Source organism: Ochotona curzoniae, unplaced genomic scaffold (genome assembly GCF_017591425.1).
Source record: "Ochotona curzoniae isolate NIBS_2020 unplaced genomic scaffold, NIBS_Ocur_1.0 contig_1014, whole genome shotgun sequence".
In the NCBI taxonomy this organism is placed as follows: domain Eukaryota; kingdom Metazoa; phylum Chordata; class Mammalia; order Lagomorpha; family Ochotonidae; genus Ochotona; species Ochotona curzoniae.
In genome coordinates, this window is record NW_024464920.1 from 949,350 (window position 1) to 975,781 (window position 26,432).

Here is a 26,432-nt window from a genome sequence, read left to right on the forward strand (position 1 = left end):
GACTCCAGCACCCACTGGTACTCATGAGAGCCATCGTGGGTGTTGGAGCAGGCTGGACTAGGTCTCGGCTTCCACTAACCACATGAGAGCTGTGTAGGGGGGTGGACCAGGTGTGGATGGGTTGCAACACCCAGCAGTAAGAACCAGATCGGGTATGGGCTGGTTGGGCAAGGACAGAGTTTCTGCCAGAACAAGAAGTGGTCAGCCTGGGCCAAGGACCCACCAGCATGTGTATAAGATCTGCCACTGGGAGGTGACCTGATAGAGGGGCTTGAGGAACTCCTTTGTCAGGACACAGTCCCTGCAGGTGAACACAACAACCAAGGCAAGGAACAGCTGAAATCAGGCCAGGCTATAATACCTGCCAGCCTACATGTGGGTCAGGTCTGGGGATGGGCCAGGCTGGGCCAGTTCATAACATTCACTGGCAGATCTGAGAACCAGGACAGGGTACAGGACAGACTGGGTCGGGCCGCAACACCAGCCAGTTCACACTGCGGCTGGGACACGGGGCTGGCTGGGCCAGGTTGGACTAAGCCAGGCTGAAATACCCTGTGGTTGATGCTGAGGTGAGGCAAGCCATGTGGGTCTTGGGCAGTGGGTGCTAGGTCCATGAGCCACAGGAGCAGAGGGATCTGATGGGCCAGGTTGCCTGGCCTGGGTCCTTTGACTCGCCTGTGTGTTGGAGGCCAGGGACAGGGCATCTGGCGGGGCCTGGGTTACTTGACCCTGGTCCTTGGGTGTGCCTGTGCAGTGGGTGCTGGGTCCATGAGCCCTGGGAGTGGGATGTCTGGTGGGGCCAGGTTGCCTGGCCTGGGTTCTTAGTCCCACCTGCCCAGTGAGTGTGGGTCTGTGAGCCCTGGGGGTGGGAGGGGGTTGTCTGGCTGGGCTGGGTCACCTGGCTCGGGACCTTAGGCCTGCCAGCACAGTGTGTGCCAGGTCCAAGAGCCCCAGGGGTGGGGGGTCTGGCGGGACCCGGGTCACCTGCCCTGGGCCCTTGGGCCTGCCTGCAAGAACTGGTCCTCCTCAGTAGAAAATATGGAGTAGTGGATGGCTGGCCCAGATCCACATAGAGGATATGGCAACCCGTTGGGTCCTGCAGAGGACATCTGGTGCCATAGTAGAGGAGAGAGAACAGAACAAATTGGACAACCACCCCAACCAACCAATCACAGCAGATATCTGGACGAATGGAGACTCTTAAGGTTGACTAGGTCAGCCAATGGGCATTGAAAGTGTTCCCTCATTCTTGGATCGATGAGCTCGACAACTTTTCAAACTATTGATACCTCTTGGGCAGAATCCTTGGAGCTTGCCCCACGTTGGTACCCTGGGTGGATATTGGGTGGCCATTCTCATCCCCAGGTACTAGGGCTGTTGGGAGTCTTGTTGTGGCTTCTCTCCTTATCTCCCATCTCCACCCAGATACAGGAAGAAATAGAAAATTTGGATATAGTGATCACACCCACTTTTCCTAACTCAATCCTCCCCACCCTGATCTATGTAAACATCATCTAAAATAAAACTTTTTAAAAAAGCAGACAGTAGTTGGGCCTTAAGTTGCTAATTGAAATTCCCAAGGTCTCATGCCAGTGTAGACTCTACGAGTGATGGTTTATGTCACCCACATGGGATAACTGGGTTGAGTTCTTTGAATCCTGGCCCTGGCTGAGCCCCAGGCATTGCAGTTATTTGGGGAATGAACCAGCAAATGGGAGCTTGCTTGCTCTGCTTCTCATATTTTTTTTTCAAAACTTTATTTATTATTTAAAAGTGGATCATTTGGGATTCCAGCGTTGCAGGTAGCAGCTTAAGCCACAGTGCTACAATGCCAGCCCCAACTGCTTCTCAAAGGAAAAAAAAAGAAAAAGACTATGAGCTGAGTTTGACTCTTGGATCAAAATCTGATGCTTAGTCCAGTACATGATCTGTCTTGGGGAATGTTCCATGTGTGCTTGAAAAGAACGTGTAGTAATAGTTTTATATATATATAAAAATGCATACATATGTACTCTTTATTAGTGTGCTCGTGCTGGTTTCCTGTGGATTTTTGATCAGTTACTGAGGATGGGATATTAAAGACTTGCTGCTTCTGTTGAACTCTTCTTTCAATTCTGACAGTTTCTGCTTTCATATATTTTAGGTCTGTTAGGTGGATATACATTTATAATTACTGTATATTTTTAACATTTAAAAATATTTTCTTTTTTTCAAGATTTATTGATTGTTACTTAAAAGTCAGAATTAGAGGGAGAGACAGACAGAAATAGAGGTCTTCCATCGTCTGGTTCTCTCCCCGAGTGGCTACTGTGACCAGAGCTGGGTCAGTCTGAGGCTGGGAGCCAGGAGCTTCTGGTTGAACCATAAAGGTGTGTGAGCTCAGGGACTGGGACCTCCTCTGCTGCTTTCCCTGGCCTATCAGCGTGGAGCAAGACACAAAGCACAGCAAGTGAAGGATTAGTTTGCTATGCCACCAAGCCAGCCCCTGGGTATTTTAGATGCGGTAATCTTTCATCACAGTGACATATCTTTATGGTAGTATTTTTGCCCTAAACTCTTTTTTTGGGGGGCGGGGGGGAAAGGGTCTGATCGTAAGCTCTTACTGTTACCTCTTGGTATGTCTTTTTTTTTTTAACCCTTCTTCCAATCCCTTTGTGTTTGAATCTGTAATTGGGTCTTGTGCTATCTAATCTAACAGTTTTTAAAAAGATTTATATATTTATTTATTTATTTGATCTGTAGGTTTGCAGAGAGGAGAGGTGAAGGAGAGGAGCAGGGAGAAAGAAATTTCCATACTCTGGTTTACTCCCCAAGTGGCCGCAACAACCAGAGCTTAGCTGATCTGAAACCAGGAGCCAGAAGCTTCTTCGGGGTCTCCCATGTGGGTACAGGGTCCCAAGGCTTTGGGCCTTTGGGTCTGCTTTCTCAGACCTTAAGCAGGGAGTTGGATGGGAAGCAGGGCTGCTAGAGTTAGAACCAGTGGCCATATGGGATCCCGGTGCGTGCAAGGCGAGGACTTTAGCTAGTCCCCTTGGGATTTGGGCATCTTAACCAGTATCTTAATTTACTAGGCAAAACACCTGTACTTAAAAAAAAAAAACCCTTTTATTTTTAAATGTTGTTTACATAGATGAAAGGAACACATTTCAATTAGAGTGGTAAAGGTAGAGACATGGAGAAAGTTCTTGTTTTCCCCCATGTCTGCTGGCAGGGGAAGGGAAGGGCTGCTCCCTGCTGTTAGTTGTATCTGTATTCGTTTTTATTTATTTATTTTAGTACTGTATTTGAAAGGCAGATTTTCAGAGAGACAGTTCTTTCATGTGCTGGTTCACCCCCCAAATGGTCACAGTGGCCAGAGCTGAGCTGAGCTGAGGGCAGGAGCCAGAAGCTTCCTCTTAAGACCCCCCACGTGGATGCAAGGTGCCAAGGACTTGAACCAGCCTCTGCTCTCCCGGGTATAGACAGTGAACTGGATGGGAAGTGGAACAGCCGGGACATGAAGAAGAGCAACAGACAGAGGATTAATGTGCTGCACCACTGCACCAATGCCTACATCTGTATTTATTAGAAACACTTGAGTACTGTATTATATTGTCTTTGAGGTAATATAAATTCCTTCTTTTAGGAGGAAATTTGAAAATACGTATTTATCCACTTACTTACTTTTCTGGTGCTGTAATTTCGTTGTGTGGGTTCAGGTTACCATCTGGCCTTGTTCTCCTCCTTTGGTAGAATTCTCCCCCTAGCCTGGGGGTGAGGGGCCTGTGGTGGCAGCAGCCTCGGTCGCCAGTGCGGTGGACTCAGGACTGCCACGGTTCTCAAGGCTCGGTAGTTCTTGTGAAAGAGCATAAAGAATGTCAAGTTTGAAGGGGCCCTGCAAGGGTGAGGGTGGGGAAGTGCAGGCCTGACACAAGAACTCCTTACAGACTCCAAGGGGACGATTTACCTGAATCATCAGGAAATAAATATTAGTAAGGACACGTGGCCCTTGTGGGGTACCTGAGGTGAAAAGTGGTAGGATTCAGGTTTTTTCCTTTGTTTTGTAGATCTCAATCATCTCTTTGTTCCAAAATCATCAAATGTTCTGTTTGACCCCCTCTGCCTAAGGGGGTATTTCCAGTGTTTCCGTGGCCGTGGCAGGCTGTGGGCAGGCCATGGAAGGTGAGAGGTCCGCGCGTTCTTCCGCCTTCCCTAGGTTCCACAGCGGTGTGGAGGGGCTCTCACACTTCATGGAATTTGACTTTCCTGGGAATTTGCCTCCTCGTCTGTCATTGTATTTCCACACCGGAAAATTTTTCACTGAAGGCAACTTTGCTTTCTTTCCTGCACTGCATTTTATAGAAATATTTTGACTGCTGTCTAGACGTGAGAGTGTGAGATCCTTCTTTCCCCAACAATCTTAGTTATGTGTCTTTAAAGCATTTAGGAGTACAGGGGGGAGCGTTTGTGTCTTTACAAGTTAGAGAAGCTTTCTGAAACGAATCCTATTTTGATATTTTGAGTTTCCTTATTAAAATTTCTCTGGATTTCCCCCATTCTCACCGCTCCCCCAGGTTTATTTATAGCTGCATTTGAGCTGAGAAACCTGAGGAGTTTAACTCTAGAGGAAGGGAAAAGACCTTTGATTTGGACTGGAAGGTGTGGGGGTAAGGAGGACCTTATGGAATGATTCGATGGAGGAATTTCATTGTGGAGCAGAGGTGGGGATGAGGTGTTAGAGATGAAAAAAGTAAGACAAGACACCCTTTCCAAGCTAGAAAGGTGAGCGAAGATTAAAGGGAAAAAGCACTGCGTTCCGCAACAATTACCTTCTTTCCAGAGCACTGAAGCAACACTAATTTTACCCAAATGAAACCTGTGTCTCAGGTTTCATGCACACGGTTATTACTGTATAGTGAAAAATGTGTTTGTATTCTTGTCTCCAGAATCTCCCCGGAAGAAGAGACATGAGTCTCTGCAATGCTGTTTCCTGACAAGAAGTTGGTTCCAGAGAAGGAAAGGAGATTAGCAGCGAGTGAGCCGGATTTCCAGCAACCAGGATTTTGTATTTATTGCTTTCAACTGCAGACTTCTGTTGCACACTTTTAAACCAGAGGTGTCGGAACCCACACAAGCCAAAAGGATTTCTTTCTCCTGTGTTTTTTGAGATCAACGAAACTGCAATGTCTAGGAAACAAAGCCAGAAGGGTAAGATTGCTGTGGGCGTTAACTGTTAAAGCATAGCTGTGTACCGCTCATCCCCGTTTCCGGCCATATATCCAAAACTGTTCTTTTGATTATGGGTTTTGGATAGTTTTATAAATATTTGTGGGTTTAACAGTATGTCTGTGTATTACTCTTATGATTGTTAATCCATCTAATAATTGGTTTATATTCATGCAAACTTGCCTCGTTATAACATACTTGCCCGGAAGCTAAACGCTTCAGGATGATGTGCATTTGCGATTCATGGTAGGAAATCACGTGGTGCAGGATGTTCTGTGTTCTGTGAGCTGACGTTTCACTGGGGAGAGGAAACGGAGCAGGAGTAGATGCTCGCTGTGTTGGCTTCCTGCTGAAGGCTTCTTTCTGCGAGACTTAGCCCGAGCTCCTGGTCTGAGGGCAAACGGAAAGGGCAGAGACTGTACAACCCAGAGGAGCTGCAATGAGGGGAGGGATAACACAGAGCTGGAGAGACCTCCTCTTCAGCTTTTCTAGAAGAGCTGCAGAAATTTAAATTTAATAAATTTTCAAAAAAGATTTATTTATTTTTATTGGAAAGGCGGATATACACAGAGGAGGAGAGGCAGAGAGGAAGATTTTCCGTCTGATGGTTCACTACCAAAGTGAGTGTGACGGCAGATGCTGCACCAATCTGAAGACAGGAGCCAGAGGCTCTTCTGGGTCTCTCATGGGGGTGCACGGTCTCAAGGCTTTGGGCCGTCCTCGACTGCTTTCCCAGGCCACAGGCAGGGAGCTGGAAGGGAAGCGGGGCTGCCGGGATTAGTTTTTTTTTCTTCTTATATTTTTGACAATCTTTACATAGTTAATTAGGGTAAAAAGGTTCAAGGGCTATAGGAAAGTGGGTCAGACTATTATTTCCATATTGTTTCCTTCGTGTATCTGAAGTAAAGGGAGATATTGAGGGAGAACCCCCACCCAGTTTCCCACCTACCCCGAGTCCTGGATATGGGGCATGCTCTGAGATACTTGCTCAAGAGGTTTTGATGGTTTACCAGCTATGAATTGCTGCCAGTCTTGCAACTCCGAACACGATGAGGTCTTTGAAGAACCCCCTGATTGACATAGTCCATCTTAGAGTCTCCATTTGCCCAGTATTTCACTGCCTACATATAGCTGAGGTGGTTGATTGACTTGTTCGGTCTTCTGTCTTTTCTTGGTTAGGGTTTTGTGTCTGGCATTTGGATTGGGGAGATCCCCGAAGAAAACTTTGTCTGAGGTGATCCCAGAACAGATTCTTTTTTTTTTTTTTTAAAGATTTATTTTTATTATTTTGTTCCTTGGAAAGGCGGATATACAGAGAGGAGAGACAGAGAGGAAGATCTTTTGTCCGATGATTCACTCCCCAGGTGAGCGCAACGGGTCAATACCATGCCGATCCGAAGCCAGGAGCCTCTTCCGGGTCTCCCACGCGGGTGCAGGTTCCCAAAGCTTTGGGCTGTCCTCGACTGCTTTCCCAGGCCACAGGCAGGGAGCTGGAAGGGAAGCGGGGCTACCGGGATTAGAACCGGCGCCCATATGGGATTCCGGGCGTGCAAGGCGAGGACCTTTAACCACTTGCGCCACCGCGCCAGGCCCACCAGAACAGATTCTTGTGTGTTTTAGCAAACACAGGGCCTGGCACAGTCCATCTCCCCGGTGATCAGCTGGTGGTTGCAATTGCTGGGTTGGTTCTGTTTTCATTCCCAACTTCCACTGGAACCAATGGGTGTTGCAGTCCAGCTTGGTTCTGCCCAGCACATACTTGGCCCTCACATAAACCAGTGGGAGCTGCAGCTTAGTCAGAGCGCCCCACAATAATCCCCACCAGGCCTGCCCCTTACTCTGGTTTGCCAGGATGTGTATCAGTAGTCCAGTCTGTCCCACATCCCATTCAGCTCTCATATATGTCAATGGGTATTGAAGCTTAGTTCCATCTAACCAGCTCAACTATCCAGCACTCACGGATGTTGAGTGCCTCGCTGTCTAGCCACCCCAGCCTCTGTCCTAGTTTTCTAGCCCTCCCGTGAGGGGTGGTAACCCAAGAGGGAGGAGCCCACTATTTCCCTCCCAGGTCTCTCTCACTCCCAGATTATGCACTCTCCAGGTGGTTCTGTGGTTTGACTTGACAGAATTGGCCCCAGTGCCAGCTTCTGCCAGCTGATGCTGTGGCTAAGCCCAAACAACCCTCACCCACTCTAAATTTATGCTTGCACTAGTAGGAATAATCAGCCGAGCCTGGCTTTTCCCTGATCTAGTCCACATGAGGCCCACAGCTGTTGTAGCCTTGCTTAGTCTGGTCTTCCCCATCCCAGCTTGTGCTCTCCAGTGGGAGTAGCTGTCCAGCAAAGGGAACCACCCCCATATTCTCCCTGCCGACTCTGCCCCTCCCTTCCTGGTTCTCACGCATGCTGGTTGCTCGCTGCAACCACATCCAGTACAGGCAATCTCACCTTAGCATTCCTTATTGTGCACGGTTTTTGTCATGACCGAACCTGGCTCGACCCACACTCTGTTCCAGTGCTCGGGTTTGCCAGTGGATGATGTGAACTGGTTCAGCCTGGTCTGCCACCAACCTATGCCAAATGTATGTCGGTGGGTAACTTTTCCTGGCCTACTCTGGGCTGTTCCTCATCTTGCTTCTTGTGCTTACCTGCCAGGTCTGTGTCCTGTCAGAGGAGTTGCCCAGGCTCCTCCATCAGAACCGTTCTCAGTGCCAAATTTTATGTATACCAGTGGGTCCATGAGCCAGCCCTACTCAGTTCACCTCTTGTCCTAGCAGGAACAGTGGCTTTTCCCGACTGGCCTTCAGCTCAATCTGGTTCTTGCTGTTGGATGTTTCAGCCCAGCCATGGCTCATCCATACCCACATACAGCTCACACATGGCTCAGTAGGGGGCTGAGACCTAGCCAACCCACATCTACCCTGGTCCAGATGGTGTTGGAGTCTGGCCCAATTTGGTGCATCCAGTCCCAGTCCACACTTGTGCCAAGGGATACTACAACCGTTTCCTGATTAAAACACAGCCCCCATTCCAGCACGTGTCCCTTGGTGGGAACCTCAGCCCAGCTAAGGTGTCCCCTTAGCTCCCCAACTGTATCCTGATCAGAACACAGTCCCCATTCCAGCCCATGTGCTCTTGGCGGGAACCTCAACCCAGTTAGGGTGTCCACTTAGCTCCCCAGCCGGGCCTGTTCCCAGCCATAGATCACATACATGCCAGTAGTTGCTCTGACTCAGCTTAGATCATCCCCTCACCTGTCCCGGCCTGAGCCTTAGATGCTGTAGCTTAGCGTTCCTGATTCTCACAGAACAGTAGGTGCAAGGGCCTAGCTCGGCATGACTTGTGCTCCATCCTGGTTTCTAGTTTTGCTTGTGGGCTAAGGTTTGCTCAGTCCTGCCCAGTACATCCTGTTTACATTACCAATTTACACATCAGCCAACTAATGTTGGAGCTCACTTGCCCAGCTTGTCAGACCCCCAGGTCTGGACCACATGTTCACCAGTGGGAGCTATGACTCGCCAGGGGAATTTCCCAAGTTCCTCCGCTTGACCCACTCTGAGACCCAGTTCTCATACATGCCATTGGGTTTTAGGCCAGTGTCCAGTGCAGTCTAGTCTTCCATTTGGCCTTGTATTAGCTGGTGAATGTTGCAGCCCGGCCTACCCCACACCCTATTCAGGATGCACATTCGGGTGCTGCTGCCTTGACCAGTCCAGACTGTTGGGGGTTCCTTTACCTATGATTGATGGCAGGCTCCTTGGTCACACCTAGCTTAGTCCATCACCATCCCAACTCTGGAGATAACCAGTGGAACTAGAATTTCCACAGGGTTTGGCCCACACATCCCCCACAGAATCTACCCCCGGATATGGTTCTCGAGTGCTAGTTAATGTCATGTCCCTGCCTAATGTGACCCGTCTCCTGATCCATCATCATGTCAGGTAATAGGATATGATCCTGCTGGACAAGCCCCGAGCCTTAGCTTTTGCATGAACTGGTGTTTGGTGGTCAGCATTGTTCAGTGATTACAAGTTCTTCAAAGGAAGAGTTACTGTGATTGGTAATCTTAGGATTGATTCACATTCCAGAAACATAGTGGGTTCAACCTGGAGCTACCTTAGCAGCGATTCAAAGAACCAAAACCCCAGAGCTTGCGTCCGGGTGGCCATCAGCGGAGCTTGGCGCCAAATGGCGCTGGCCACCTGGGGCACAGCTCACGACGTGCATGTGGTGGCTGGAGTCGGGATCCGAGCCTGTCGCCCCATCCTGAGGCCCACCAGCAGCCAGGATTAGAACTGGCAACCATATGGGATCCCAGAGCATGGGAGGCGACGACTTTAACCACTATGCTATCTACTGGGCCCTAAATTTAACAAAATTTAACAACAGCGTATATGCAACTGGAATATATTAATTTTAAAATGGCCATGGTGTAAGAATTCTCCCTCTTTACCTCATTCAATTTCATTTTCAATTTAAATTAATGCACTGTAATTCAAAACAAAGCTCCATCAATCCAGGTCGCACATTTTAAATATGAAGGGAATGCTCTTGAACTTAATGTTGAATTGGTAATTCAAAAACCTCATTATAAGATAATCGTATACCAGAGCTGCTTGTGGTTTTGAAAGCTGTGGTTTCATTGGATAATAAATCCAATGAAAATCTGAGTTCTGAGAAATAACTTTTTTACCACAGAGTCTGAACTTAACTGTGGGATGAAATTTATAAACTGCAAAGCTTTTTATAGCCCAAATTTGTTTCTTCTTAGTCATCATAATTCAGTGTAGTTTTTCCCATTTATGCTTGAACTTTGAACATCTTTTCCTATTGAAAATGAGAAATCTTGAACACTTGGTAATTTATCAAAAAATTTAGTATATAACTTTTGCTAAAATTAACTGAAGCAAATTGCTTTCATTTTTATAAAACAAGGTGGTTTTTATTTCATCTTTTTATTTTGCTTGAGCTTTAAAAAAATCAGTTCTTTTTTTTGTATTCGTTCTAATTACTGTAATAAATTTAACTTTTAGATCACAGTGTAGGCATTAAGTGGTTATAAATTTTGGTTGAAGTTACCCTAGGCTTACACTTAGTTGGATCAAAGTAAACTTACGTGTTTTTAGGATTTTGCTGGAAAAAAATCTGTGCAGATAAACTATTTAGCTATCTGATGCTCCAACTAAAATATAAGATATTATGTTTTTACCTTATTATTTATAAATTTTAATCTTCTTGCTGTATGTCTTATGAGTCCAAATGGTTTATAATTCTTCTGACTTTATGGTTTAGTTGTAAGGTCCTGTGGTAGAGAGAGGTGCTGTGATGCTTTTTGGCCTCTCATGGCAGCTTATTTACAAACTGTAGTTTTATAATGAATTACATTTTTATTCCTCAAAAGAGGATGTTTCTATACATTTCTTTCACCAGTAATACCTATAAATTCCTTATTTAGTGAAATATTTAGTAGAGTCAAACTTGAATGGCTTAAATTAAATCAAATCAATTTCAATTAAAAATTTTTGAAGATTTATTTATTTTTATTACAAAGGCAGATATACAGGGAGGAGGAGAGATAGAGAGGAGGATCTTCCGTCCGATGATTCACTCCCCAAGTGACTGCAGTGGTGCTGAGCTGATCCGGAGCTAGGAGTCTGATGATTCCTCCAGGTCTCCCACGAGGGTACAGGATCCCAAGGCTTTGGGCCGTCCTCGACTGCTTTGCCAGGCCACAGTCAGGGAGCTGGATGGGAAGTGGAGCTGCTGGAATAGGAACTGGTGTCCAAATGGGATTCCGGCGTGTTCAAGGTGAGGACTTCAGCTGCTAGGCTATGCCACTGGGCCAATTTCAATTAAAATTATTGATTGCTGCAAGCATTTTAGTCAACACCTAGCAGGAGTCAGTTAACTCAGTGTCCTGACAGTAAAATGGAGAAATATGTGGAAATGGAGAGCATTTAGAATTTCTTTCTTAATGATTTGTCCAGTACTGCAACATCTGAAAGTCCTTTTCTTAAGTTTTATGAAAGTTTAATTTTAATGTCATAAAGTGCACCCACTTTAAGTGTGAAATTTGATTATTTTTTGTAAGTTTGTGCAGTTGTGCAAAATTACATCAATTTTCTTTGAAAAGGCTTTCCCTTACCACTTGATTGTTTTTATTGTGATCAATTCTCGGTCTCTACCCACCTTAGACAAACACCTGTCTTTTTAGTTGACTCAGTTTTACCTTTTCTAGAATTTCACACAAATTAGTGCTTTTTTAAAATGTCTAACTTTCACTCAGTGTAATGTTTCAGGTTTCTTCATTTTTAATGTGTCAGTAGTATATTCTTTTTTGTTCCTCGTTAGTATTTTTTTATTTCTGCCTTCACCAGTTATTGTTTTAGATTATCTCAAGTTTGGGTGTTTTTGTTTTGTTTTGTTTATTTATTTTTATAAATCAGATTTTTAAATAGATTATTTATTTGAAAGTCAGAGTTGCAGAGAGATCATCCACCCTCTGGATCATTCCCTAGCAGGCTACAAGGGCCAGTGTTGGGCAAGACCGAAGCCAAAGCTAGCGCCTCATCTGGTCTCCCACTCGGGTGGCAGGGCTATAGACACTTGGGCCGTTAGCAGGGAGCTGGACTGGGGCTTGAACCAGTGCTCATATGCCAGTGCATGAACCATGCTAGTCCCTAGGCTGTTTTGAATAATTAAAAATTATGTACATTTGCATACTAGTCTCTGGAAATATATTTACATTTCTCTTGGGGAAATACTTAGGAGTAGAATTATCTTCATTTTACCCCACTGACTTGCCAGTGAATTTGCTGACAAATCAGTTGAGGTGCAGGCATTTGGCCTAGCAGTTAAGCCACTGGCTGGGAAACCTATTCCCCATCAAAAGGCCTGGGTTCAAATGCTGGCTCTGCTGCTGATTCCAGCTTCCTGTTATTGTGTGTTAGGAAAAACCTCAGCAAACCCAAGCCCCAGATACAGCCAGTCATACTGGAGCTCTTTATTTCACAGAGAGGGATGGGAAGCAAAGAAGGGACATGCTTTTGTAACCTAGGGGTGGTTACTGGGAGCACTGCATCGCCAGGACTGGTAGATGCCGCAGTAGGCAGGGCCAGGGATGCTGGGCTGCGCGGGATAGGTGGAGAGAGCTGTTGGTACAAAATTGGGCGTGGAACTAAAGAGCCCAAAACTGAAACCAAAACATAAGGAACTGAGAGTGTGTGGGAAACTGAAACTGAAAAGTAATGGAGCTGAAGCCTAAAGGTAAGAGCTATTTAAAGGGTTGCTCTAAAATGGTGGGGGCCTCTTCAGTCTTCAGCCATTCCTTACAATAATGACTCAGCTAGTTGGGTCCCTGCAAATGCTCCGCCTTTTGACTAAGATGAAGTGTAGTTGGGTCCCTGCCACTCACAGACACCTGGATTGAGTTCCCGGCTTCTGGCCTCAGCCTGGCCCAGCCAAGGCAGTGACACAGTAGATGGGCACTCATCTATTGCTTTCAAATAAATAAGTAAGTAAATACATACAATTTAAAAATTCATAAATGTCAGTTCACTTTAGTAGTGTTCATTCTTTTACATTGATGTATGTATCTACCTTTATGGTGCTCTACTGAATTTTTCTTTTTCCTTCTTTTTCTTTTTATTTTTTTTAAAAGATTTATTTTTATTATTTTTTTATTGGAAAGGTGGATATACAGACAGGAGAGACAGATCTTCCGTCCGATGATTCACTCCCCAAGTGAGCGCAACGGCCGATGCTAAGCCGATCCGAAGCCAGGAGCCTCTTCCAGGTCTCCCACGCAGGTGCAGGGTCCCAAAGCTTTGGGCCGTCCTCGACTGCTTTCCTGGGCCACAGGCAGGGAGCTGGAAGGGAAGCAGGGCTGCCGGGATAGAACTGGCGCCCATATGGGATCCCGGGCATGCAAGGCGAGGACCTTAACCACTTGTGCCACCGCGCCGGGCCCTCTTTTTCCTTCTTAAGGAAAGAAATCTATTTATTTGAAAATTAGAGGAGAGGCACAGAGATGAGACCGACCTTCCCATTCACTGATGGATTCCTCAGATGGCCACCAGCTGGAGCCAGGAGCTAGAAGCTTCATACAGGACTCCCACTTGGATGGCAGGAACCAAACACTTGGACCGTTGTCACTGTTTAGGTTACTAGTAAGAAACAGGATCGGGGGTGGAGCAAGTAGAACAGGGATCAGTGGCCAGGTAGGATGTTGGCATTGTAGGGGCAGCCTTACCTGTTGCACTGCAGTGCTGGCTCCAGGGTTCGTTGTCTATTGTGCTGTAGCTGTGTAGTAAGTACAATCTGCCTTGTGCGTCTGTGTCTTCCACATTCTTGGAGTCAACCAACTGCAGAGTGAAAATATGCAAGGAAAACACCACAGCTGTACACAACTTGTACAGACTTTTGTTCTTGTCATTGTTCCGTAAACAATACAGTGGAATGCCTCTTTACCTGTTTACCTGCTTGCTGTGTTAGATATTACAAACAACCTAGAGCTTACTTAGAATGTGTGGGAGGGGCCGGAACTGTGGTATGGCATTTGAAACTGCTGCCTGTGATACCAGCATCCCACATGGGCACCAGTTTGAGTCCTAGCTGCCCCACTTCCAGTTTAGTTTCCTGATTATAGCTTGGGAAAACCCTGGCAGGTGGTCCAAGTGCTAGGATCCCTGCACCTACGTGGGAGACCTGGAAGAAGCTGTTGGCTCCTGGCTTTGGACTGGACCAGCTGTGGCAGTTGCAGCTACTTGATGAGCGAACCAGCAGCTAGATCTCCCTTCTCTCTTCCTGTAACTCTTTCAAATAGCATAAATAAATCTTAAAAAAGAAAGACAAAGAAGCATGGGGGAGGTTGTGGATAGGGTTTATGCAAATACTCTCTCATTTTATAGAGAAGGGTTGAGCCTCCTCAGTTTTGTATCGGTGGGAAGCGCGGGAACTGGTGGCCCTCAGATACAGGTGGGTAACTGTAGTCTGTGCTACAAAAGGTAGGGACTTTCATCTACCTTTTCCTTCAAAAACTACTTGGTCTGATCTGGTTCTGTATTCCCAAATAGTATTTACAATCAGACTGTCAGTGGATTGCACTGAATTTTTGGAGAATTGTTACTTTAACAATTGGATCTTTCAATTCGTTAGTATATTTAATTTATTTGGATTGCTTTCTCTTAGCAGTTTTATACTGCTTTTGTCAAATTTATTTCTAAGTAATTTGTTTCTTTTTTTTTTTTTAAAAATTCATTTATTGGGCCTGGCATGGTAGCCTAGCAGTTAAGTCCTGACCTTGCACATGCTGGGATCCCATATGGGTGCTTGTTCTAATCCCAGCAGCCACACTTCCCATCCAGCTCCCTGCTTGTGGCCTGGGAAAGCAGTCCAGGACAGCCCGAAGTCTTGGGATGTTGCACCCGTGTGGGAGACCCAGAAGAAACTCCCGGCTCCTGGCTTGGGATTGGCTTAGCCTTGGTTGTGGTCACCTGGGGAGTGAATCATTGGACAGAAGATCTTCCTCTCTGTATCTCCTCCTGTTTGTATATATGACTTTCCAACAACAACAAAAAAAATGAATCTTTGAAAAAAAAGATTGTTCATTTTACCTGAAAGCTAGAGTTACAGAGGAAGTGGAAGAGAGAGGGAGAGATTTTCCCCTGACTGGTTCATTCCCCAAATAGCTGCATGGTCACAGCTAGGCCTGTCTGAAGCTGGGAGCCAGGAGCTCTTTCTTGTTCTCACAGGGGCACAGGGGCACAGGGCCCATGAACTCTTTGGAAATGGAACAACTGAATTTTGAACCAGCACCTTAGGTGCTGGTGCTGTAGGGTGAGAAGTAGCTGACTATGCCACTATGCCAACCCTAATTTGTTGTTTTTGATGCTATTGTGAATGGAACATAGGTACATTTAAAAAAATTGTTTTATCTTTGGGCAAGGTGTGATGTCTCGGTGGCTAAATCCTTGCTTTCCACGAGCCAGGATCCCATATGGGTGCTAGTTCATGTCCTGGCTGTCCCACTTTCCATCTATCTCCCTGTCTGTGGCCTGGGAAAGCAGTGGAAATGGCTCAGAACCTTGGGACTCTGTGCCCGTGCAGGGGACCTGGAAGAGGCTTCTGGCTCCTGGCTTTGGATCAGCTCAGCCCTGGCTGTTGTGGCTACTTGGGGAGTGAACCAGCAAATGGGAGATCTTTCTCTTTATATCTATTTCTCTCTGTAATCTGTCTTTCCAATAAAAACAAGTAAATCATAATTTAAAATTTTTTATCTTTGATATTTATGTAGTTGAGAAGGATGCATACCCATGTGGACCACTGATCAGGATGGGAAGGGTAGAGAAATAGGGCAAATTAGGTGAGTCACTTGTTTCCAATTTTCTTTTTCTTCTTCCTGTATCTCGGGGAAGGAGGGAGAGAAGGGAAGACAGCCACACCCAGTAGCCTAACTGCATTAATAGAATGTAGAAACATTTCCAATTTCTTGTTAAGTGTACTTATTAAATCTATCAGTTTTTGGTGGGTAAGTTCATAAAATACAAGATTGGTTTTGTGAATAAGATAGGTCTTCCTTTTTCTACTTCGATTTACTGTAACTTCTACAGGGTTGTTTTGGTTTGTTTTTAATTGCATTGCCTTGAACCTCTGGTACATTTTTGCACAGAAGTATTGAGAGTAGGCCTGCTTGCCTTGTCCGCAGTGCTTGGGGAAGATCGTTCAGTCTTTTTCCACTAAGTAAGTGTGTTACAAGGTATAGGTTTTTCATAGATTGCTTTTATCATCTGAAAGAAATCATTTCTGTTCCTAGTGTGCTAAGTTTTTACTCAGAGATTCTAAAATGAGACAGACTTTTACCTCTCAGGGGATATTTGGCAGTGTCTGGGGACATTTTTGATGGTCATATATTGGGGAAAGAGTGCTATTTGTATTCAGTGAGTAAAGAACTTGAGGATGCAATGAATACCCTGCAGTACACAGCATAGCTGTCCATGGCAATGAGTTGCTCAGTCTAAAATGTCAGCACTTATCAAGGACTGGTCTGCTGATATGATCAGTTTTGTGCTTTGTTACCATAGAGTATTAACCTTAATTTATTTTTAGGTGTTGCACTAATCCTGCATACCCAGAGCTGGCCTTGGACAGACCAGCTGGGACGCCTGCATCCCGTGTCAGGGTGGTTTGGGGTTTTGGTGTAGATCCAGGCATGAACTTCTGATGAGCTTCCTGCTCATCTCCCTGGGAGGGAGCAGGTGATGGCTTGAGTGGTTGGGTCCCTGGATTGAGTTCCAGGATCCTGGCTTCACGTGGCCTAGCCCTGGCTGTTACAGGCATTCAGGGAGTGAGCTGGTGAACAGAGCTCTTTGCCTTCTTGTGGGTTTTTTTTTTTTTTTTTTGTCTTTGCCTTTCAAGTAAAATGAATGAAAAGGGCCAGTGCTGGGGTGCATCAGGTTAAGCTGCTGGCTGCAGTACTGGCATCTCACGTGGGTGCCAGTTTGAGTCTTGTCTGTTCCACTTCTGATCCAGCCTTCTACTACACTTGTGGGAGACCCAGAGAAAATTCCTGGTTCAGCCTGGTCTCACTGTGGCTGTGATGGCTATCTGGGAAGTGGACCAAAAGATAGGTCAGTCTCTGATTCTTCCAGATGGATAGATTAAAAACACTTTTCATTTTATTTAAAAAAATTATTTTTATTGAGAAGTCAGATTTACAGAAAGGAGAGACAGAAAGATCTTCCATCTGCTGATTCATTCCCCAAGTGGCAGCAACAACTGGAGCTGAGCTGATCTGAAGCTAGGAACCAGAAACTTCTTCCGGGTCTCCCATGCGGGTGCAGGGTCTTAATGCTTTGGACCGTCCTCAACTGCTTTCCCAGGCCACAAGCAGGGAGCTGGATAGGAAGCAGAGCAGCTGGGACACGAATTGGTGCCAATATGGGATTTCAGCACATGCAAGGTGAGGACTTTAGCCACTAGGCTACCACGCTGGCCGTGAAAGAACTCTTGAAAAATTAAGAGGAAGCAGTGTAGTCCGTCCTGCGCTGCATCCCATCCAGATCTAGTATATGCCGGTGGGTATTTGGCTTAGCTCAGCACTACTCACCACCACACCTAGCACACAATATGCTCGTGATTACTATTCCCTCATGCGTGCCAGCAGGAGCAGCACTGCAGCAGAGTTCCTCTACTAGGTGCATTCCAGCCCCAGGCTTGTGCTTGCAGGAAGTACTGCAGTCTAGCCTGAGCTGACCTGCACCTAGTCATGTCACTTGCCAGTAGATGCTGTGGCAGAGTCCAGCCAGCCTACACTTATTCTGACTCTTGCTTGTGCCAATAGATTTGGTGGATTAGCCTAGCTTAGCCCTCTACCAAACCCAACTCACATGCAGACATACAGGTTCTGTAGCCCTTCTTAGCCTGGTCCACCCCTAGTCCTAGCTCATACTCACCAGTGGGAGCAGTGTGGCCCATTAGGGCAATTCCCAGAACTTCCCTACCAGGTTTGCCCCCATCCTGGGTCTTGCACGAGCTGGGGGTCCTCAGCCCAGTCTGGCATTGTTTGCTTTTCCTGGCTTTTGCGGACGGGTCTTGCTGCCTGGTTCTGCCTGGCCTGTCCTCAGTCTCAGTTTATGCTGGTGGGTGCTGCAGCCTTGCTCTTGTACTCCCATTCTTGGGTCTCATGTGAACTGGCTTGTGAATTAGCCTAGGCTGCCATGGCCCACACCTCATCCTGGTTCCTTTGTATGCCAGATGGTGCTGAGGCTTGGTCCATCCCAGCCTGACCTGCACCCTGAGCCAACCCACACACATTGCTGAAGAGTGATGCAGCCTTGTCTGGCTTGGCCCACCCCTAGCAATTGAGCTCACCAGTGGGAGCTGCTGCCTAGGAGGGTAGTTCCCCAAGCTCCCCTACCAGGTCCACTTCCAGACCTGGGTCTCATGTATGCCAGTGGATGTTAAGCCCCTGTCCAGATTAGTCTGTCCTCAGTCTTTGCCTTTGCATGTGCTGGCAGGTGTTGCAGAATAGGCCAGCTCAGCCTGCTCCCAACCCCAGTTTCTGTGTTAGTTCATGATCATGCATAGCTCTGTCTGTCTCCAGCTCCAGCTTTCACGCAAATTACTGAATACTAAAGACCCACAGGGGTGAGCCCACATATCCTACAAAATCTATTCTCAGACATGGTGCTCTCATGTGCCTGTTGGTGTCATAGCCCAACCTTGTGTGGCCCACCAGGAGCCCTGACACTCACTGGTGGGTACTATGGCCTAGCCCTTCCTAGAAGATCACCCAGCCCTAGCTTTCATGTGCACTGGCAGGTAGCAGCAGATGATGCCAATTAACTTAGCCCAGGTCTCCCACATGGGCAGATGCATTGGTCTGACCCAGACATACCCTCTGGTTTCCCCTCTAAACCATCGGGTCCCAGATCCCTTGTTTACCTGTGAGTGCAGTGGCATGGTCCGTGGAAGCCCCCGGAAGTCATTCGACACCTATAAAGCACTCCCTTGACAGTCCCCCTATATCCCTCAACCCCCTTCCCTGGGCAAATCCACAGGCACCCTCTCTGGTGTGAGCCCCAGGGCCATCTTCCACCAGAACCCACTGCCCCCCCTCACATATATCTTTTTAAAAAAAACTGGTATAGTGAATAATATAAATTTAGCATTAACTAGGCCCAGCATGTCCACTAGCTATTGGCTGCTTTTCTTCCACAAGGTAAAATTTTGCCTAGATACAAGACAGCACCAATAGCTGGAGTTGTTACATATTTTCATAGAAGTAATTATGAGATAGGTTTTTAAAAGATGTATTTTTTCATTGGAAAGGCAGATATACAATGAGAAGGAGAGATAAAGATCCTTTGTCTGCTGGTTCACTCCCCAAGTGGCTGCAATAGCCAGAGCTGATCCGATCTGAAGCCAGGGGCCAGGAGCTTCTTCCAGGTCTCCCACACATGAGAATAGGGTCCCAAGGCTTTGGGCCATTCTCTACTGCTTTCCCAGGCCACAAGCAGAGAGCTGGATGGGAAGTGGAGCTGCCAGGATATGAACTAGTGCCCATAAGAGATCCCAGAGCATGCAAGGCAAGGATTGAGCCACTAGGCCATTGCCCTGGACCCTGTAATTTACTGTTTTTCTGGCGTCTTTGCCTGGCATATGATCTTTTCTAGAGAATGTGCCATGTCTGCTTATAAGAACATACATTGACCTATTGTTGGGTAGTGTTTCTGCCAAATCAAGTTGGGTGATCATGATGCTCGCATCAACTTTCTTTTTACTGATTTTCTCTCTGGTTGTTCTGTCACTTAGTAAGAGAAAAATATTGAAATATGTATTTTTAAAGGATTTATTTATTTTCATTGGAAAGGCAGATTTACAGGGAAAAGGAGGCAGAAAGATCTGCCATGTGCTGGTTCAACTCCCCAAATGGTTGCAGTAACCAGAGCTGAGCTTATCCAAAGCCGGGGCCTAGAGCTTATTCTAAGTCTCTCACGTGGTGCAGTGTCCCACGGCTTTGGACTGTCCTCCATTACATTCCAAGGCCAACTGCAAAGGGGTAGGTGGGAAGTGGAGCAGCTGGCACACATTCCAGTGCTCATATGGGATGTTATTAGCATTTAGCCATTATGGCCAGCGTAAGTATTGAAATCTTTAGCATAAGGGTTGAATTGGATAGTTTCCCCTTCAAATTAAACCGTCCGTCGCTATCACTGCTTTCCCTTGCACACTGATAATTACAATAATTCTCAGTGGACTATTAAATGAAAAGATTGAGTTCTCAATTTGGATGAAAAAGCAAGATCCAGTTACCTGGTGCCTACAATAGACAGATCTCTGGTCCAGCTCTGGCTGTTGTAGCCATTTGAAGAGTAAACCAGTGGATTTATTGTCTCTTCCTCTCTGTCTTTAGAATAAATAAATGTATGGTTAAAAAAATAAAGGGAGTAGAGCTGGGCTGGAACCAGGTGCTCCAGTAGGGAAGTGGACATCTTAACACAAGGCACTGAACTTTTGGGTGCACACCTGATTTTGGTGTGCTCATAACGCCTCTCTGAACTTGGTTGCTGTCTGCTCTCACTCGCCTTCACCTTGAAGGATCTGCTTTAGTCTTTCTCAAGGGAAAGCAGTGATAGCGACGGACGCTTTCAGCCCTTGTCTACTGACATGTCCCGATTTCACCTTCATTTTCAGAAGATAGTTTTGAAAAAAAATGTGTGGAAGTGATAGTCTTACCCACTTTCCTGTAGCTCTTGACCCTTTGTGCCCTAATTAACTATGTAAAGATTGTAAAAAATGCAATTTTAAAAAAAGGAAAAAAAAGATGGTTTTGCTGGATATAGAATTCTTCATTGGTCATTTTTTAAGTTTCTACATCTAGATTATCCCATTTCAGTGACTACATCATATTGATGGTCCTATGTTTGTAGTGAATCATTTTTCTCTTGTCTCAACAATTCCTTCTTTTGTGTAGCAATTTGACTGTACTACATCTTGGTATGAATCTCTTGGGAATTTCATTAAATATTGGCTATTATTTCTTTAAATAAAACTTACTTCCTCTTACTTTTTTCTCTCCTTCTTGATGTCCTGTTACATGGTGTTTATAAGCTTGGCATTTCTTTACAAGTGACTGAAGCATCTTCATTTTTCTTCAGTTTTTCCCCCAAGTTTCTTCCATTTTTTTTTTTAAAAAAAAGATTTATTTAATTTTTATTGCAAGTCAGATATACAGAGAGGAGAGACAGAGAGGAAGATCTTCCGTCCATTGATTCACTCCCCAAGTGATCACAGTGGCCGGTGCTGTGCCATCCGAGCCGGCAACCTCCTCCAGGTCTCCCACGCGGTTGCAGGGTCCCAAGGCTTTGGGTCATCCTCGACTGCTTTCCCAGGCCACAAGCAGGGAGTTGGATGGGAAGTGGAGCTGCCAGGATTAGAAACGGCGCACATATGGGATCCTGGTGAGTGCAAGGGGAGGTCTTTAACCACTACTCCATCACGCCAGGCCCCCAATTTTTTTAAAGCAAGGATTTTGAAGAGATTTTACTTACTTGAAAAGGCTACAAAGAAGGGTAGAGAACACAGAGGGGCTTAATCCAATGGCTCATTCCACAAATGGCCCCAATGACTGGAGGCGGGCCAGGTAAAAGCCAGCAGCTTTTTATGGGTCTTGCATGTGGTGTCAGGGGCTCTAGCTCTTGAGCAATCCTCTGTTGCTGTGCCAGCCAGTGCAGGGTCAGGTTTGGTTTGTCAGCTGCACCATCTAGTACATAAACCAGTAGATGCAGCTGCTTGGTCAGTTCTGCCCCAGCTCCATCTCTTAACATAAACCAACAGTGATGTAGGCCAGCCCAGCCAGTCCTTCTAGGCCTCATCTTCATGCACACCTGTGTGTACCGTGGCCTAGACAAAGCAATTCCCAGTAAATCCCACCAGGCCCATCCACATGCCTGCATGTGCAGTGGTGTAGCCCATCCCACCTGCATCCCATCTGGCTCTTGTGCAAACCCACAGATGTTGCCAGCCGCATCTGTATGTACTGGCCACATGCCGTACCCAAAATGGCGCCGGCCGGAAAAGCCACACCTTGGTTCCTGATGGAGAGTTACGTAGCTTTCGCGGTACTGCGCAGGCGCCTAGCTCATGTGCAGTGAGCTGAGGCGTGGCCGGCGCATGAACACTGGGACTGACGAATCCAGTCGCCCAGGACCCTGCGTAATCATGACGCCGACCTATCATCGGCGGAGGCGGGGCCAGTCAGCACATAAGAGCAGACAGCCTGCCAGGGTCGGAGCCTTTCCCTCCTCATCTTGGTGCGCGCAATAAAGATTACCGCAGAAGACTTCACTCGCGTCTGCCTCTTATCGCCGGACGATAAGAAACGTGGGCGCGACACACAGACGCTGTGGCTTAGCTCAATCTGACCTGCCCCCAGACCCAGTCCACATGTATGCTGATGGGTGCTGCAGCTTTGTCCAGCCTGTTCTACGCGCAGCCCTTAACCTTGTATTGACTAGCGGGAGGTGCAGCCTAGCAGTAGAGTGTGTACAGTTGCCCTGCCAGGCCTGCTCCCAGCCCTGGATCTTATACTTGCCAGGGGGCACTGTAATTGAGCCTGACATGACTTGTACTCAGTCCCAGCACTTGCCAGTGGGTGTTGTGGCCTAGCCCAGCCAGCCTGTACTTACTCTGGTTCTCCAGCTTAATCCAGCCTGGCCTGCCCAAGTCCCAGCTCTCATGCTCACCAGTGTAGGCAGTGGCTTAGCTGGGGAATTCCTGAAGTTTCCCTGCCAGCCCTGCTCCCAGTCCCAAGTTTTGCTGGTGGCTGCTGTGGCTCAGTTTGGCATGACCTGTCCCCAGTCTTGGCATTCCTTTGCTTATTTTTATTGGAAAGACAGATTAGATTTATAGAGAGGAAGAGAGACAGAGTGAAAGGTCTTCCATCCATCCATCCATCCACTGGTTCACTTCCCAAGTGACTGCAATGTCTAGAGCCTAGCCAATATAGATCCAGAAGCTTCCTCCAAGTCTCCCATGCCAGTGCAGGTTTCCAAGGCTTTGGGCCGTCCTCTGTTGCTTTCCCAGGCCATAAGCAAGGAGCTGGAAGGGAAGTGGAGCAGCCAGGACACAAACCGACCGCCTTATGGGATCCTGGCTTTTGCAAGGGGAAAATTAGCCAATTGAGTCATCTTGCCAGACCCAACAATAAAGCCTGTGAAAAATAATTTGGAAGTTTCTTTTTAAGATTTCAGAGTAAGGTGGATTTTTTTTATTACCTTATTTTCTAGTAACAATAACATTTTTACTCTTGGTGCCAGTGTTGTGGTCTAGAGGGTTAGGCTGCCACCTGAGGTGCCAGAATCTTATATAGTGTGAGATCTGCTGTTTCGTTTCCAAACCAGCTCCCCGCTAAGCAGTAGAAGGTAGCCCACGTGTTTGCGCCCCTACACACAGATAGCAGACCCAAAAGAAGTTCCAGGCTCCTGGTTTTAACCTGGCTTGTCCCCAGCCATGTGACCATTTGGGCAGTAAACCTACGGATGAAAGATTTTTCTCTCTGTTTCAAAGAAATAAAACAAATCTTTTAAAAAATTTGTTGAAGAATTTAAGCATATAAAAAGAGATGAGGATAGTGGATTTGCGTGTCTCTGTAATTCAGCTTCAGTAATTATATAAGTATATGGCTAACCCTTTTTGTCAGTGCTTTTACTCACTTTATTTTGAAATAAATTCATGACATTGTTTTAGGCAAAGACTTTCTGAATAGGACATAAAAATGGTAAACATAAAGAAAAATAATTAATGTTCGCATATTATTGTATTAAAATGAAGAACATATCTTCACCAAAAGGCACAAAGGCATGTCACAGAATGGAGAGAATAGGTTTCCATTGTGTTTAACTGATACAGAACTACTATAGATAGTAAAAAAAAAAAAGATATATTTCCCCTCCCAAAACTGAGAAATAAGCATGTCAGGAAAGAATTATCTAAACATTTATAAAGGTGTTCAGTCAATTAGAAATGAATGAAATGCAAATTGAAAGCATGAATTACTATACTCTAGTCTCAAAATGACTAAAATTTAAAAAGACACCAAAAGTGTATGATGAGCAATACAGACTTTCCAACACTGTTGGAATCTAAATTGGGACAGTTGCTTTGACAAGCTCACATTATGCACTAGAGCTGATGTGCGTACCGTCAACTAAGTCTATTTCTGTGTCCGTGTGTGTAGTCAATGGAAACAGACACACTCCCAGAGACTCAAGGATGCTTGTAAAATCATATGAATCTTAGAAACAAGTTATTGGGGCCCAGCATGGTAGCCAAGTGGCTAAATCCTAGCCTAACAACTGCTGGGATCCCATATGGGCACTGGTTCATGTCCCAGCTGTTCTCTTCCCATCCAGCTCCCTGCTTGTGGCCTGGGAAAGCCTTGGGACCCTGCACCTGTGTGGGAGATGCAGGGGAGGCTCCTGGCTCCCAGCTTCAGATTGACTCAGCCCAGCCCCAGATTTTTTTCTCTCCTCTCAGTAAATCTTACTTTCCAATAAAAATAAGTGTATCTTTAAAAAACACATGTTTTTGAGCAAAACAATACCAAAAATAAAATGCGTACAGAATAAAGCTATGCCATATTGTGTTAGGGATGTATGCTTAGGCAGTACTAACATAGAGAAAGAAATCCAGGAAGTGAAAGTCTGGTTCCCTTTGAGTGACCTTTGTGATAAAGTATCAAGCTCTCTCACTTTCTTAGTGTACACTGGACATGGATTGTAAAAAGTGTGAGGCCAGGAAGGGCTGAAACAAGTACGTTCCTTAAGTAGTGTCTTCTCAGGAGTAATAAACAAAGCTACTTTGTGATAACTGTAATGAGTATTTGGAGAAATATTTATAAGTAGATTATTTGTAAGTCAGTTTAAGAAAGAAGCTGGCAGATCTAGTTCTGATTTGTGTGAAGGTTCATGAATAGAGGGTGACAGATTTCTCTGTGGGAGTTTAATAAGGAAGCTGTTTTATTGAAGTCAGAAGCAAGTGCTTTGGATTGGTCTACTCGTTTCTGTTGTTTGAAGCACAGGTTGTGGGGTGGTGGAGAGAGCAAGCATTCACTACTTGGCAGTGCGGAAGAAACATGCCAAGTCTTTAATAACCACAATTAACTCAAGCCTAAACTCGAGACAGTTGAGAAAGCACTGCTTAGGGCCAGGCATGTGGCACCGTGGGTAACTTCTGCCTTGGACACCACACTCCGTGTCTGGGCCTGGCTCCAGGGCTGCCTGCACTCCCAGCTCCAGCTTCCTGCTAATGCACATCTGGAAAAGCAGCAGCTGATGGCTTCAGTCCCTGACACATGCGTAGGACTTAGTTTCTTCTAGAGTCACTAGAAAGGAGTGCAGTCTCCTGACACCTTGATTTTAGTTGAGGGAGAGTCATAAAACATTATGTAGAGCAAGGGCCAACAGTTTGGCACAGTGGACTAATTACTCCCTGTGATGCCCATAACCGATAATAGAATGTAGCTCCTTTACCAGCTGCTCTGCTTCCAATCCAGCATCCTGCTAAGACTCCTGGGAAGCAGCAAATTACAGCAGAACGGCGTGAACTGCTGCCACCCATGTCAGGGGCCTGAGTGGAGAACTGGCTCCAGGCCTCAGCATGACTCAACCCTGTCTTGGAGATCAGCCTCTCTCTGTCTCTCTCCCCTCACCCTTCAGCCTCCTCCTCCTCTTCTTGTCACTCTGCCTTTCTGATAAATCTTAATAAAGAACATAGAATAAGTTTGTTACAGGAATTTATATCATAAATATATCAATGTTAAATTCATTGAATTGGGCCCGGCGCGGTGGCGCAAGTGGTTAAGTCCTCGCCTTGCACGCCCGGGATTCCATATGGGCGCCGGTTCTAATCCCGGCAGCCCCGCTTCCCTTCCAGCTCCCTGCCTGTGGCCTGGGAAAGCAGCCGAGGACGGCCCAAAGCTTTGGGACCCTGCACCCGCGTGGGAGACCCGGAAGAGGCTCCTGGCTTCGGATCGGCATAGTATCGACCCGTTGCGGCTCACTTGGGGAGTGAATCATCGGACGGAAGATCTTCCTCTCTGTCTCTCCTCTCTGTATATCCACCTTTCCAATAAAAAAAATAATAAAAATAAATCTTTAAAAAAAAAATTCATTGAATTATAATCTCTTGTAGCTGCTTATTAATATTGAAGCCTATAAAACATTTAAATTTATAAAATGTATTTAGAATATAAAAATATCAACCAAATTATTTACTTTGAAAAATATCAGATTAATGCAGCTTAGACCACTTTAATCCAAGTGCCATAAATTAGTTATCTGTATATAAATATTCATCATACTTAACAAACTTTATAGTATCCAAATAACAAAAATGAATTAAAGAAATCTTTAAAAATTTTGACAGCATAGTTCTTTTTTTTTTTTTTTTTTAAGATTTATTTTTATTATTTTTTTCATTGGAAAGGCGGATATACAGAGAGGAGAGACAGAGAGGAAGGTCTTCCGTCCGATGATTCACTCCCCAAGTGTCCGCAACGGGCCGATACTATGCCGATCCGAAGCCAGGAGCCTCTTCCGGGTCTCCCACGCGGGTGCAGGTTCCCAAAGCTCTGGGCCGTCCTCGACTGCCTTCCCAGGCCACAGGCAGGGAGCTGGAAGGGAAGCGGGGCTGCCGGGATTAGAACCGGCGCCCATACGGGATCCC

The 26,432-nt window shown here is 46.0% G+C and overlaps 1 protein-coding gene across 1 annotated transcript in view; it reads left to right on the plus strand.

Annotated features, from left to right (window-relative positions):
• The window catches only part of SPATS2 (spermatogenesis associated serine rich 2), a 140,684-nt gene that overhangs the window by 42,159 nt on the left and 72,093 nt on the right, over positions 1–26,432 (plus strand). Inside the window, exon 2 of the mRNA XM_040978705.1 lies at positions 4,926–5,187. Coding sequence (XP_040834639.1) covers positions 5,163–5,187 — 25 coding nt within the window. The 5' untranslated portion in view covers positions 4,926–5,162. The remainder of the gene's footprint in view (positions 1–4,925; positions 5,188–26,432) is intronic.